The 15,921-nt window shown below is 50.5% G+C and overlaps 1 protein-coding gene across 1 annotated transcript in view; it reads left to right on the forward strand.

The window, feature by feature from the left end:
- LOC123137477 (protease 2) overlaps positions 1 to 15,921 on the forward strand; it is a 32,524-nt gene that overhangs the window by 10,770 nt on the left and 5,833 nt on the right. Inside the window, exons 4-8 of the mRNA XM_044557256.1 lie at positions 1,835 to 2,181; positions 3,354 to 3,645; positions 9,845 to 10,003; positions 10,957 to 11,322; positions 11,442 to 11,507. Coding sequence (XP_044413191.1) covers positions 1,835 to 2,181; positions 3,354 to 3,645; positions 9,845 to 10,003; positions 10,957 to 11,322; positions 11,442 to 11,507 — 1,230 coding nt within the window. The remainder of the gene's footprint in view (positions 1 to 1,834; positions 2,182 to 3,353; positions 3,646 to 9,844; positions 10,004 to 10,956; positions 11,323 to 11,441; positions 11,508 to 15,921) is intronic.

Raw genomic sequence — 15,921 nt, forward strand, 5'->3', positions numbered from 1 at the left:
CGAGCAGGTAGCAGTAGAGGGGGAGGGGGGGTAGCAGGGGTACTTGGCTCTAGGTTCCGGGCTGTGGCCCGGAGCTCTGCCCGAGTGGGGATGGGCAGAGCCGGACTGCCGTCGGGTCGCGCTGCGTCGAGCCGAGCGCTCCGGCGGGAGGCCGTCACCGGGGAGGAGACAGACCGGCCACGACGGGAGTAGGCCACGGTCCTCGGAGGGGGTGGTTGGGAGGCCACCGGAGTGGTCACCCGAGTATCCCCATCCGCATCAGGAGCCGCAGCGGGGACAAGCCGGAGCGCCGGCCCGGAGCAGTCGGGGAGCGAGGGAGGCGAGGGTGAAGCAGTCGGTGTCGAGGGTTGGAGAGCCAGATCGGTGCTGGAGTCGGGGGAAAGGCGTCGGGGGCGGGCAGGCCGAGGTGGACCGGCGCGGACAGCACCGGCGATGCGGGCCAGCCGACGGGAGGCGCCAGCGGGTCCGACACGGCCGGGGCAGAGGGGCCGAGGAGGTCGACAGCAGCCAGGACCGCCCCCGAAGCCACGGCACCACCCACGGGATCCACCTCGGTCGGGGAGAGGACGACCGTGGGAGGGGACCAAGGGGTCCAGGGAGGGGGCGGCGACATCCCCAAGGCTGGCAAGGAGACGGTGACGACGGCTGGGGAGCGCGGCGAGGACGCTGGGAAGACGATCAGGCCGACACTCGACGCTTCGCTTCCCTCCAAGGTCTCGCCGCTCGGGTATGGGGAGTCGTCCCGAGGCAGCGGAGAGGCGGGGAGAGGGGCAAGTGCAGCCTGACGGCCCTGGGTCCCAGCAGCGGGAGGCGGAGGCGTCGGTGAGGGAGAGCGGGAGCGCGAGTCGTCGGAGCCCGCGTCATCATCGGAGCGGTGGGAGCGGGGGTGGTGACGGTCGTGATAGTCCCCGTCGGTCCCTGGGTTGCCGTCGGGAGGTCCGTCATCGGAGAAGCGAGGGCGGCCCACGTGGTTGGGAGGCTCAGGGGCGATCCGGAGGTCAAAGCCCTGGTCGTTGAAGAACACCCGGATGGTGGCACTCAGCTTGGAGGAGTCCAGGCACTTGACCTTGACCCGGACCTCCTCCTCGTTGCGGAGGGAGAGCTCGTCCACCACCACCACCTTGCCCAGGATCCGGGACATCTGGCGGATGACCACCTCAGACCGGGCAATGTCTGGGAGGCCCCCCACCAGGATCCAGGCCGTGTCCAGGACAGCCACTGCCTTCAGGTCGAGGATCGGCTCGGTGATGTCGACGACGAGCTGGTGGAGGGCGAGGGTGATCTGGCCACTGCGAGTGGCATAGCCGTAGCTGATGGCGTCGGGGAAGATCACAGTGAAGACGTTGCCGGGAAGGCCACCCCGTAAAGGTGGTTGAGCTCGGCCTCGATCATCTCCAAGGAGGCCTCCCTGTCCACCACCGTGACGACCGCCTGGAGCGAGGGGGTGGGGGGAGGGATGTCGGGGACCTCGAGATGGAAGAAACCCAACCCCTCGATGCCATGACCGTACATCATGAGCTCAGCCGGAAACGGGGCGATCCGGGCACAGAAGGGCGGGATGGCCCGGGTCCTTGCAGATATAGCAGCACTGAGGGTTGACGCAGGAGACTTGGGAATGGCCCACCACACCGCAATTGAAGCACGGGGGGCGGGGGAGACCGGACACCGGCCCCGGGGCGGTCGAAGAGCCCGGGGCAGGCAGGGTGCCATCCTTTTTCAGAAGCAGGGTGATGAAACCAAGTTTTAATACTGCGTCAATGCATGACAAGTGTGTGCTTGTGTGTTTTGCAGTGCTTGTCATAGTTTTATTGACTCGTTACCTTGGCTTTGACAGGTATGCCTACACAAGTTAGGATCTGATCAGTCTGATGATATGTGCCTGTATCATGAAAAAGATGACATATTTTCACTTGGTCTACAAGCTTCAGAAAGCAAGCAATATTTATTTGTTAGATCAGAAAGCAAAAGCACAAGCTTTATATTCCACCTAGACATCTCCAAACAGAACAAGCGGCTTGAAGTTTTGACACCTCGCTTGTATGGCATTGATACAGCAGCTAGTCATCGTGGAAACCATTTCTATATTAAGAGGCGAAGTGAAGATTTCTACAACTCTGAACTGGTTGCTTGCCCATCGAATAATGTTGCTGAGGCCACTGTCTTGCTACCACACAGAGAAAGGTAATCAACTTTGTTGCTATTTAACTTTGAAAGATTTTTTTTTGGCTTCTTGATTATATACTGATACACAGTGCCCATTTCCCCCCTGGAAACACCATTCCTTGGATTCCACAATTGCAAATTCTTTCTTAGGACTAAAAAAGAAAGACTGAAAAGTGGATTTTAGACCTGGCTGACTGTCATGTTTATGTCTCATATTGGCTAATGTATTTGGAACCCCTAGAACTTCTGTCAAATCTTATTAAAAAATCACCCAAAAGCAAAGGCTACCAAATAAAGCCTCACTGTTATGGATATAGTTAAAAAAACGTTGATCCAGATGCCTCAATGTAATTTGATTTTCTGTATGATTCAGTGTTTTTTTACTTGGAGATGGAATAGGATGTCAATGGTCAATTTGTATAATCTGTGAACTTGTAAATCATTTATCCAACCCGGACAGAGAGACATTGTTGGCATCAGTCTTCAAGCTTATAAAGAGTAAATATCTTTTGTAACACAAGCCCCAGGTTTTGCTGTGGTGTCTCTAGTTCATTTCCAGTGTTACGATAAAAATGCCTTTGACTATATGGATACTGGTCCCACAAGGATATTTCACAGATGCACCATGTACCCTTTTTCTCATTGGAAGCTTGCTGATTAAAAAAGAGAGCTGGAAGACACTGCTTTTGCAAGTACAGTTAGCACCGTGTATAACCAGCTAATGAATTTGAACACCACTAAAGTATCGGGGAACACACCAATTAAAGTTTTCATGTTGCAGTACTGTCAAACATATGGATCATTGATAGGATGATATCACAACAATGCGAAAGCTGTCGATTTAGTTAGGTCATGTTTTCCTTTTTTTTAATATTAGGAAATGGGTGAGAAACTTGATGCTCTTAGAGTGATGTCCTAGATTTTTGAAACAAATACACTGAAAATATTTCTGGAGAAGTATGCACTTAGATTAATAGTACAGTCAGGTATACTGATAGCTAAGCTGCATCTAATAGATAACTGCACGGAACATATCAGTTAAGTTATTCGGCTGCACCTTATCGGCTTGCAAATCTAATTTACTGTACTCTGCTCTTCTTATCAATGTGAAAATTATGTATTAGTGATGATGATCCAACATTGATAACATAAGGAGCAACACTGCATAAAAAAACTGAAGCTCCTTTCAGTGTGAAAATTCAGGACTTCCAGCTCTTTGAGAATCATATTGCTGTCTATGAGCGTGAGAATGGTCTACCAAAAATAACTGTATATGACTTACCGGCCAGTGGAGAGGCACTTGGGAAACTTCAGGGTGGACGGGAAATTGATTTTGTTGATCCAGCATATGCAGTGGAACCCGAGGAGTCACAGTTCCATTCATCTATTATTAGGTTTCATTATAGCTCACTGAAGATACCACCCTCTGTGTTTGACTATGATATGGATTCAGGGGTGTCTGTATTGAAGAAAATTAATACTGTAAGCTATTACTTGCACCACTTGGTTTTATGTTATTTGGAACAAATTTTGCATGTGCTTCTTCATATCTCTTTGTGTCTGGCCATGGTAATCAATGCACAATGAATATCAATATTTCAACAATGGTAAATTCATTGGGTAGTTTCTGTTTATTGCTTACACTAATGCCTCTACTTTCCTTAATATGCTATTCTTGTGAGTTTTGACAGTGCGTTTGGTGATGGTCTATATTGCCCAGGCCAAAAGCTTTCGACTGATTTTGTTTTACAAATCTACTATTACATCTATTTCAACATGCAAGACGTTCGTGCTATGTTCCGGATTTCTCAGGCGTTGATCCAGCATCTGACGGTCCCCTTTGAATTGCCGCTTCAGGCAACATGTCGCTGTCCAACCGAGCCATGTTTACTGTCTCTGACTTTTCCCTTTTCACCATTTACCTTACCTGCTCCTTTTAGGCTATATAAGCCGGAGCTTAGAGAGGAGATGGCATCATCTTTTATTTGGGTTTCCCCCTTTGAGCCACCACTGTTTGTGGGCTGGCAACAACTCTTTTTGTAATAGCTACTCCCTTCGTTTGTTTTTATAAGACGTTTCAGACATCTTGCTTTATACTGTTTTGAACAGTGTCTGAATGTCTAAAACGTCTTATAAAAATAAACAGAGGTAGTACTACTAAGTAAAGCATCCATCTGAATTCAGCTAATCGATGTGTGTGTTCAACTGAAACTCTTGATCTTTCTGAATTTCCTAGTCTAGGCTTGTCATTGCTGCTCAAAATGCAACACAGACAATCAATTCTTGTACTAAATCAACAACAACAACAACAAAGCCTTTAGTCCCAAGCAAGTTGGGGTAGGCTAGAGGTGAAACCCATAAGATCTCGCAACCAACTCATGGCTCTGGCACATGGATAGCAAGCTTCCATGCACCCCTGTCCATAGCTAGCTCTTCGGTGATACCCCAATCCTTCAGGTCTCTCTTAATGGACTCCCATGTCAAATCCGGTCTACCCCGCCCTCTCTTGACATTCTCCGCACGCTTTAGCCATCCGCTATGCACTGGAGCTTCTGGAGGCCTGCGCTGGATATGCTCAAACCATCTCAGACGATGTTGGACAAGCTTCTCTTCAATTGGTGCTACCCCAACTCTATCTCGTATATCATCATTCCGGACTCGATCCTTCCTCGTGTGGCCACACATCCATCTCAACATACGCATCTCCGCCACACCTAACTGTTGGACATGTCGCCTTTTAGTCGGCCAACACTCAGCGCCATACAACATTGCGGGTCGAACCGCCGTCCTGTAGAACTTGCCTTTTAGCTTTTGTGGCACTCTCTTGTCACAGAGAATGCCAGAAGCTTGGCGCCACTTCATCCATCCGGCTTTGATCCGATGGTTCAAATCTTCATCAATACCCCCATCCTCCTGCAGCATTGACCTCAAATACCGAAGGGTGTCCTTCTGAGGTACCACCTGACCATCAAAGCTAACCTCCTCCTCACACCTAGTAGTACTGAAACCGCACATCATGTACTCAGTTTTAGTCCTACTAAGCCTAAACCCTTTCGATTCCAAGGTTTGTCTCCATAACTCTAACTTCCTATTTACCCCCGCCCGACTATCGTCAACTAGCACCACATCATCCGCAAAGAGCATACACCATGTGATATCTCCTTGTATATCCCTTGTGACCTCATCCATCACCAATGCAAAAAGATAAGGGCTCAAAGCTGACCCCTGATGCAGTCCTATCTTAATCGGGAAGTCATCAGTGTCGACATCACTTGTTCGAACACTTGTCACAACATTATCGTACATGTCCTTGATGAGGGTAATGTACTTTCCTGGGACTTTGTGTTTCTCCAAGGCCCACCACATGACATTCCGCGGTATCTTATCATAGGCCTTCTCCAAGTCAATGAACACCATATGCAAGTCCTTCTTTTGCTCCCTATATCTCTCCATAAGCTGTCGTACCAAGAAAATGGCTTCCATGGTCGACCTCCCAGGCATGAAACCAAACTGGTTTTTGGTCACGCTTGTCATTCTTCTTAAGCGGTGCTCAATGACTCTCTCCCATAGCTTCATTGTATGGCTCATCAGCTTAATTCCACGGTAATTAGTACAACTCTGAACATCCCCCTTGTTCTTGAAGATTGGTACTAATATACTCCGTCTTCATTCTTCTGGCATCTTGTTTGCCCGAAAAATGAGGTTGAAAAGCTTGGTTAGCCATACTATCGCTATGTCCCCGAGACCTTTCCACACCTCAATGGGGATACAATCCGGGCCCATCGCCTTGCCTCCCTTCATCCTTTTTAAAGCCTCCTTGACCTCAGACTCCTGGATTCGACGCACAAAACGCATGCTGGTCTCATCAAAAGAGTCGTCCAGTTCAATGGTAGAGTTTTCATTCTCCCCATTGAACAGCTTGTCGAAGTACTCCCGCCATCTATGCTTAATCTCCTCGTCCTTCACCAAGAGTTGGCCTGCTCCGTCCTTGATGCATTTGACTTGGCCAATATCCCTCGTCTTCCTCTCTGGGATCTTGGCCATCTTATAGATGTCCCTTTCGCCTTTCTTCGTGCCTAACCGTTGGTAGAGGTCCTCATACGCCCGACCCCTTGCTTCACCAACAGCTCGCTTTGCGGCCCTCTTCGTCATCTTGTACTTCTCTATGTTGTGTGCACTCCTATCCAGGTATAGGCGTCTGAAGCAATCTTTCTTCTCTTTAATCGCCTTCTGGACATCATCATTCCACCACCAGGTATCCTTATCTTCGCTTCTCCTTCCCCTGGACACTCCAAACTCCTCTCAGCCCACCTTACGAATGCAAGTCACCATCTTCATCCACACATTGTCCGCATCCCCTCCTTCCTCCCAAGGGCCCTCCTTAATGACCCTCTCCTTGAACGCCTGAGCTACCTCCCCCTTGAGCTTCCACCACTTCGTTCTAGCGACTTTAGCCCGCTTATCCCGCTGGACACGAATCCGAAAGCGGAAGTCAGCAACCACCAGCTTATGCTGGGGTACAACACTCTCTCCAGGTATCACCTTACAGTCTAAGCAAGCACGCCTATCTTCCCTTCTCGAGAGGATGAAATCAATCTGGCTAGAGTGTTGGCCACTACTAAAAGTCACCAGATGTGATTCTCTCTTTCTAAAGAGGATGTTGGCTACAATCATGTTGTAGGCTAGAGCAAAGCTTAAGACATCTTCTCCTTCTTGATTCCTGATGCCATAGCCAAAGCCCCCATGCGCCCCTTCAAAACCTGTGTTAGATGTACCCGCGTGGCCATTGAGGTCTCCTCCTATGAAGAGCTTCTCACCAATCGGTACACTCCTAACCATGTCTTCCAGGCCTTCCCAGAACTCCCTCTTGGTGTTCTCATTGTGGCCTACTTGCGGGGCATACGCGCTGATAACATTGAGAACCAAGTCCTCAACTACCAGCTTGACCAGGATAATTCGGTCCCCACGTCTCTTGACGTCTACCACTCCATACTTGAGGCTCTTGTTGATCAAGATGCCTACGCCATTTCTGTTTGCAACCGTCCCCGTGTACCATAGCTTGAAGCCGGTATCCTCCACCTCCTTCGCCTTCTGTCCTCTCCATTTGGTTTCTTGGACGCAAAGGATATCAACACCTCCCCTCACCGCTGCATCAACTAGCTCCCGAAGCTTCCCTGTCAGAGACCCTACGTTCCAGCTACCTAAGCGAATCCTCCTAGGCTCGGCTAGCTTCCTTACCCTTCGCACTCGTCGAGTCAAATGCGAAGACCCTTGCTCATTTTCCACTACATCCGGGCGCCGATGTAGCACGCCACTAAGGATGCGACGACCCGATCCTCGCTCACGTGCCACCGTATCCGGATCAAGATATGGCGCGCCACCTGGGGGGTGACGGCCCGGCCCTTGCCCATTTTCCACCACACCCGGGTTCCGATGTGGCGCGTCGCTGAGAGGGTTGCGCCCCAACGAAAATCTTTTGGGTTTCATCTCCATAAGAGTGGCTGAGTTTTTACGTTGGCTTGTTGGGGAACGTTGCATAAAATAAAAAAAATTCTACGTTCACCAAGATCAATCTATGGAGTCATCTAGCAACGAGAGAGAGGAGTGCATCTACATACCCTTGTAGATCGCGTGCGGAAGCATTCAAGAGAACGGGGTTGAGGGAGTCGTACTCGTCGTGATCCAAATCACCGGAGATCCTAGCGTCAAACGGACGGCACCTCCGCGTTCAACACACGTACGGTTGAGAAGACGTCTCCTCCTTCTTGATCCAGCAAAGGGGAAGGAGAGGTTGATGAAGATCCAGCAGCACGACGGCGTGGTGGTGGATGCAGCACGATCACGGCAGGGCTTCGCCAAGCTTCTGCGAGAGGGAGAGGTGTAGCAGGGGAGAGGGAGGCGCCAAGACTTGGGGTGCGGCTGCCCTCCCTCCCCCCTTTATATAGGCCCCCCTGGGGGGCGCCGGCCCTAGGAGATGCAATCTCCAAGGGGGTGGCTTGCCCCCCCAAGGCAAGTGGAGGCGCCCCCCACCCTAGGGTTTCCAACCCTAGGTGCAGGGGGCCCCAAGGGGGGGCGCACCAGCCCACTAGGGGCTGGTTCCCCTCCCCACTTCAGCCCACGGAGCCCTCTGGGATAGGTGGCCCCATCCGGTGAACCCCCGGTACCCTTCCGGTGGTCTCGGTACAATACTGGTGACCCCCGAAACTTTCCCGATGGCCGAAACTGCACTTCCTATATATAGTTCTTCACCTCCGGACCATTCCGGAACTCCTCGTGACGTCCGGGATCTCATCCGGGACTCCGAACAACTTTCGGGTTATTGCATACTCATATCTCTACAACCCTAGCGTCACCGAACCTTAAGTGTATAGACCCTACGGGTTTGGGAGACATGCAGACATGACCGAGACGCCTCTCCGGTCAATAACCAACAGCGGGATCTGGATACCCATGTTGGCTCCCACATGCTCCTCGATGATCTCATCAGATGAACCACGATGTCGAGGATTCAATCAATCCCGTATACAATTCCCTTTGTCAATCGGTACGTTACTTGCCCGAGACTCGATCGTCGGTATCCCAATATCTCGTTCAATCTCGTTACCGGCAAGTCACTTTACTCGTACCGTAATGCATGATCCCGTGACCAGACACTTGGTCACATTGAGCTCATTATGATGATGCATTACCGAGTGGGCCCAGAGATACCTCTCCGTCATACGGAGTGACAAATCCCAGTCTGGATTCGTGCCAACCCAACAGACACTTTCGGAGATACCCGTAGTGCACCTTTATAGTCACCCAGTTACGTTGTGACGCTTGGCACACCCAAAGCACTCCTACGGTATCCGGGAGTTGCACAATCTCATGGTCTAAGGAAATGATACTTGACATTTGGAAAAGCTTTAGCGAAACGAACTACACGATCTTTGTGCTATGCTTAGGATTGGGTCTTGTCCATCACATCATTCTCCTAATGATGTGATCCCGTTATCAATGACATCCAATGTCCATAGTCAGGAAACCACGACTATCTGTTGATCAACGAGCTAGTCAACTAGAGGCTCACTAGGGACTTGTTCTGGTCTATGTATTCACACATGTATTACGATTTCCAGATAATACAATTATAGCATGAACAATAGACAATTTATCATGAACAAAGAAATATAATTATAACCATTTTATTATTGCCTCTAGGGCATATTTCCAACATGGCTCGCCAAGCCTATCACAACCCTCCTCCTTTACCCGGGCTTGGGACCGGCTTTGTTGAGACAACATAGGCGGAGTTAATTCTTGTACTAAATGCTACCAAAATTTATAAATACAGAACATGTTATGAAAGTAATTTCAGTGAGAAATTACTTATACAAATTCCTGTGGATTAATATATTTATTTTATTTAAATCAGTGACTGAAGTTGCAAAAGTCCGACTGTACATACACAACAATGATTTACATTTAAAAGGGAATAATTATAAGTGTCTCCGGTCAGTGGTGTCGGGCTTTGTTTTCATGAACTGAAAATGAATTGAATTCTTAGCTTTGTTCAGAAATATGTGGTGTGTGCATATTATTTTCTTGTGCAGTATATGCAAATTTATTGACCACTTGAAATAGTAAAGAACTCGCGTGAAAGACAACTATTTTCTTGTGCTTTGAACTTGTCTTTTTTCAGGTTTTACGTGGATTTGATTCATCAAATTATGTATCAGAAAGAAAATGGGCTGCCGCTTCTGATGGAACACAGATACCTATCTCCATTATATATAGAAAAGATCTTGTGCAGCTCGATGGCTCAGACCCCATGCTGCTATCTGGCTTTGGCTCCTATGAGGTATTGCCGTATTGGGTTGCTATCTTTATTAATCAGAAAAAAATCTTTCTGCCATCATGAATATCGTAGACTATTATTTTAGAGCAGCCTGTAATTCATGCTAATATCCTTGGTTCATCTCGGATGCAAATGAGTCATTTGGAATGTTCAAGTACTTTTTCTTTATTTATACAGAAATTACGAGGTTTCTGCACATGAATGCCTTGAAAAATTTCTAGAATGCCCTGTGGTTCACGTCAACATCTCTTCTTCATCATGGATGCAAATGACTGTTTTCGAACAAATGTATTTCTTGTGTACTTTTGCAAGAAACACAAACTTTTTTTCTAACATGGCATCATGTTTTCACGCACGCTATTTCATCTGAATGTGATTATCCAGCAAAGTGCCATAGTGTTTCATCATGCCTTCATACGCTTCATAGAATTTACAAGCACACGCAATTGAAACACCACTCTCGGCCAGAGGGTAAACGACAGAAATACAAAATTTCTTCTACTTGCATGTAGGGTGGTTGTGTCATTTTCTGAAATTAAGGATTATCAATGCTAAAGTAGAAGTGTAAAATGTAAAACTGTAAATTAAGGGGACATATCCAACAAAAGAGAACCTAAACTATAGTGGAATATTGGGAAAATAAAACATGTTTTTTGAAACTTGTTGTTTCCTTTGATAGTACTTGTTTTGACATTGTATATTTGGCAAAGGCTAGCAACTGACAAAACATAACAGTTTCCCTTCGACCTATAACCTAAACTGTAACAGAATATTGGGCAAATAGACCATTATCTCCTTTCTGATAATACTGGTTTTGACATTGTATGTTTGGCAAACTCTAGCAACTGATAAAACATAACAATTTCCCTTGAACCCATAAAAGCTGGCAAACCTGGCAAACATAACAATTGCGCTAACTATGCACCATCTTTTTGTGCACCACTTTATGTGAACAGATATGCATAGATCCGAGTTTCAGTGGACCAATATTCTCTCTAGTAGATAGGGGGTTTGTACACGCGGTAGCTCATGTTCGTGGAGGTGGGGAAATGGGCCGGAAGTGGTATGAAGATGGAAAGCTGTTGAAGAAGAAAAACAGCTTCACTGATTTCATTGCTTGTGCTGAGCACTTGATGAAAAGCAAATACTGTTCAAAGGAAAAGCTTTGCATTAGTGGCAAAAGTGCAGGTGGCCTATTGATGGGCGTTGTCCTAAATATGAGGCCTGACTTATTCAAGGCCGCCATCGTTGGGGTCCCTTTTGTTGATGCTCTCACGACTATGCTTGATCCAACCATTCCATTGACCACAGCTGAATGGGAGGTATTCATCTCCTCTAGTACATCTGAAGTTAACTTTCATTTTGTAGACTAGCTTGCACTGCAGTGCACTTGAAGTTCTGTTCCTATTCTCATCAACTCATGTTTTAATCATTTTTTCAGGAGTGGGGTGATCCAAGAGAAGAAGAATACTATTATTATATGAAATCATATTCTCCTCTTGACAACGTAAGTGCCAACCTTTATTTGTTCACACCTTTACTAAATTGGATTCCCATTCAATGTGATTATGTCTGCTGGATATTTTCGTGCTGAAGCTTGTTAGCGACCCCACCGATCATCCCCTGTGTGAATATATTACCCAAAAAGGCTTTTGCCCCGCTTTATAAATAAAGCAAACCGCCACAGAGCAACCATACAAGGACTAGTCCACAACACACACACCCAAGTCTCACGACAATAAGTACAAAAGGTTCTGCTGAGGGCACAACTCAACAAGCCCAAACAAAAGGAAAAAAGAACGGTCAGGGGAGGCCGGAGAGAGCGCCCGACCCCTAATCCGGCTTGGGGGGTGGCGGAGGAGGCGGCGGCGACAGACGAACAACCATCGAGCAGAGGTCGGCGATGAAGGCAGAGATGGCGTCTCGGCCCTGGGGCGGCTAAGCGGCCGCCAAAGCTGCAAGTAACCAAAGAGTTTGAAGAGGGCGTCAGTAGCACGTCAAAGCGGAATGCGCTGAAGCACAAGTCTATTGCGGATCGTCCAGAGCGTCCAAGCGAGGGCCCCAATTTCCAGCCACCTAATGTGGCGAGAAGGCAGGGGGGAGTTCTGGAGTTCGGTGAACAGGTCGGGGAAATTGGTGTGACACCAACTACCACCAACCACCTCTCTGAAGCAGCTCCACATAAATTGAGCGGAGACACAAGAGAAGATGTGATTCGAGTCTTCGAGGACACCACAGAACGGGCATAGGACACTGCCAGGGCCATTACGCTTGCGAACCTCCACCCCAGACGGGGTCCGCCCGCGAATCCATTGCCACATGAAGATCCGAATCTTCAGCGCGGCAGGCGGATGGACCAAACCGCCGAGAGGGGAGGCGGGGCGGAGGAAGGGGCAATGGCCTGGTAGAGGGACTTGGTGGAGAATTGGCCTGACGGCTCAAGGCGCCACCGGACCAGGTCCGGGCCAGCGTCCACCACAGGCTCGTGAAGGGCGACGCAGTCGAGCAACTCATGCCAGGCGGCAGAATCCGGAGGCCCAAATGGCCTCCGGTAAGGGCCCTCTCAACAGAGATCCAAGGATCAACGGCGATGGAGAAGAGGACGTGGAAGCGCGCGGCGAAGGGGGTGTCTCCCGCCCACTGGTCGAACCAGAACAGAGTCACAGCCCCAGATCCAACTGAAATGGAGGTCCCGATGCGAAGAACCGGGAGAAGTTGGATGACCGACTACCAGAACTAGGAGCCACCAGATCTCTAACGGAAGGCGAGGCGCTGCCCGTACAGATATTTGTTCCGGATGATATCTAACCAGAGGCCACCTTGCCCTTGCGAGATGCGCCAAAGCCAGCAGGATAAAATGGCGATGTTCATGCACTTAGAGCACATGATCCCGAGGCCACCTTGCCCCCGCGGCTTGCAGATATCCGGCCAGCTAACCATATGGTATTTCTGCTTATTATTGTCGCCCGCCCAGTAGAAACGAGACTGGACTTTGGGGATCTCATGATGCAGAGTCTCATGAAGGCTATAGAAGCTCATGAGGAACAAGAGGAGGCTGGATAGGGAGGAGTTGATTAGAATTGTCCGGGCCGCCTTCAACAACCACCTACCCTGCCAAGGCTCAATGCGTGTCTACAGCTTGGCCACGATTGGACGCAAGTCGGCGACGGTGAGCCGAGAGTCATTAATGGGCGTCCCCAAGTAGGTCGTGGGGAAGGAGCCCAAGCGACAGTTAAGACGGTTGGCAATGCCCAGGCATTCATCTGGAGAATAGCCCATCACCATCACATTGCTCTTGCCGAAGTTGATCTTGAGGCCAGACATTTGTTGGAAGCAGAGGAGGAACTTCAGATGAGAGATGTCCGCCTCCGAGCCTTCCACCATAATGATGGTGTCGTCGGCGTACTGGAGGAGGGAGATCCCAGAGCCACCGGTGAGGTGCGGAGTGATCCCACGAATATGGCCCGCCGCCTTAGCCTTGTCCAGGATAGCGGCAAGCGTGTCCACCATGTTGAACAAGAACGGGGAGAAGGGGTCGCCTTGTCTAACCCCACAAAGGGCGGGGAAGTACGGGCCAACCTCTCCATTGATGTTCACGGCAGTGCGACCGCAGGATATCATCTGCATCACGCGGGTGATCCAACGGTCGTCGAAGCCCTTTCGGAGCAAAAGTTCCCGAAGGAAGGGCCAGCTGACTATGTCGTAAGCCTTATGGAAATCGATCTTCAGGAAGACCGCCTTGAGGTGCTTAGAGCGGACCTCATGGAGGACTTCGTGAAGGACTAGCACCCCATCTAAGATAAAACACCCTTTAATTGCGGACTGGTTGGGGTGGGTAATGTGATCCGCCAGTAGGGTCACCCTATTGGCGTACCCTTTCGCCAAGATCCGGAAGATCACATTAATCACCGTGATCGGACGGAACTGGCGGACGTCGGACGCCCCAGACACTTTAGGGTGAGCGAAATGATCCCATAATTGAGACAACCAAGGTCAATGGACCCTTATAGAACTCGTCGAAGATGGCCATGATCTCAGGTTTAATCACATTCCAGAAGGTCTGGAAGAATTTCACTGGAAGACCGTCGGGGCCCGGGGCCGAGGTAGGGTTCATGCCTCTAATGGCAGCCCAAACCTCGCCCTCGGAGAATGGGGCCATAAGGGCTGCATTCTCCGTAGCAGAAACCTGCTGGGGTCCGGCCCAGCAGTCAGGGGCCAGAGACAGCCCGCTCCTAGGGGAGGAGGAGAAGAGGTTGTTGTAGAACCCGTCTATGTGAGCTTGAATGTCACCGGGGGTCTGCAAGAGCGACGCGCCATCCCAGAGAAGAGGGATGGTGTTGCGCTACGGCGACCGTTCGCAATGGCTTGAAAGTAGGCCGTGTTCGCGTCGCCCTTCAGGACCCATTTCTGGGAGCCTCGTAGGCGCCAATAAGCCTCCTCATCAGTGTAGATGACAGAGAGTTGATCTTCCAGGTCGTATCAGGAGAGCCACTCATCAGGGGAGAGGCCGGTCGCGTCAGCCTGGTGGTCAAGGGCTTGGATGGCGGCCAACAGGGCCTTCTTGTGCTCGCCGAGATCGCGGCCAAGGTTGGCACCCCACCCCTTCATGAACTGCCGGCCACGTTTGGCACAGAACTGCCACGAATCAATAGCCGAGGGAGGGCGGGTGTGGTGGTGGGCACGGGCCTCCACCCAGCGGGCGCTGACGACCTCAACAAAGCCGGTTTGGGACAGCTAAAATGTCTCGAGCCGGAAGCGGAGGGGGAATCGGAGGTCGCTCTTCGGCGGAGGACAGGAGGAGGGGGACATGGTCGGAGCCAATCCGGGTGATGGCCCGGAGGGAAGCCAGGGGCAGCGGAGGTCCCATTCCGGGGAGACTAGGACCCGGTCCAGAACGGACGTCGAGGAGGCTCGCGAAGACCAAGATCAGCAATGCAATCATTAAACATTTGCATACGTGCAAAGTTGACATGTGCATTGCTCTTGTCTTCCGCGAATTGGAGGAGGTTAAAATCGCCCCCGACAACCACGGGAAGGGTGGCGGCCGAAACCTTCCGGTGAAGTTCCTCGAGGAAGGAGGCAGACCTACTATGGTCTGTCGGGCCGTAGACGATGATAACCTCCCACTTGAAATTAAGGGCCCGTTCATAAAGTTCCATGCTGACAAAGAACTGGCCCCGGTCCATACTACCCACCTCGAAGGTGGCATCCTTCACACCTAATAGGATGCCACCCGAATGGTCCGCAATCCCACTAGAAGGGAGCCAATGCCAAGCAAAGAGGTGGGAGCTCAGCCAATCAAGCTCCGACAGGGAGAATTCAGTGTGCATGGTTTCCTGGATGGCGACTATATCAATGTGTTCATCGCGCATGTACTCGAGGAGTTGGCGGTGTCGGCCATCATGGCCGAAACCGCGGATATTCCAGAAAAGGGCATGCATTAAGGAGCCATTTGGGGGGATGCTTGACCCCAGAAATTGAGACGCGCTTTGGGCGCGGAGAGCGGCAGTTCGAGAACAGGTGCGGCCACAAAGCTTGGCAGCCTCCAACGGAAGGCGGCCACCAACTTTGCGGGGCTGAGCTGTAGTGGCCATCATAGCAGAGGCCAGGGGAGCGGGAGGGGAGAGCAGAGCCGCGCGGGCTTCCGCCAATCTACCGTCTAGAATCTCGCAAGCCCGGATGGCCTTGATCTGGACTAAGGGGGAAGCAGTCTCCCCCGTGAAGATGGTCGCGGAGTCTGTCGCAACCTTCGCAAGGTGACCAAGCGGAACCGACTCGAGCGTAGAAAACGAGCAAGTAGCAGCAGAGGGGGGAACGGCAGGGGTACCTGGCTCCAGATTTCGGGTAGCGGCCTGGAGCTCCGCCCGCTCGGGGATGGGCAGAGCTGGGCTACCGTCCGGCCGGGCAGCATTGAGCCGAGC

This window comes from Triticum aestivum, chromosome 6B (genome assembly GCF_018294505.1).
Source record: "Triticum aestivum cultivar Chinese Spring chromosome 6B, IWGSC CS RefSeq v2.1, whole genome shotgun sequence".
In the NCBI taxonomy this organism is placed as follows: Eukaryota; Viridiplantae; Streptophyta; class Magnoliopsida; order Poales; family Poaceae; genus Triticum; species Triticum aestivum.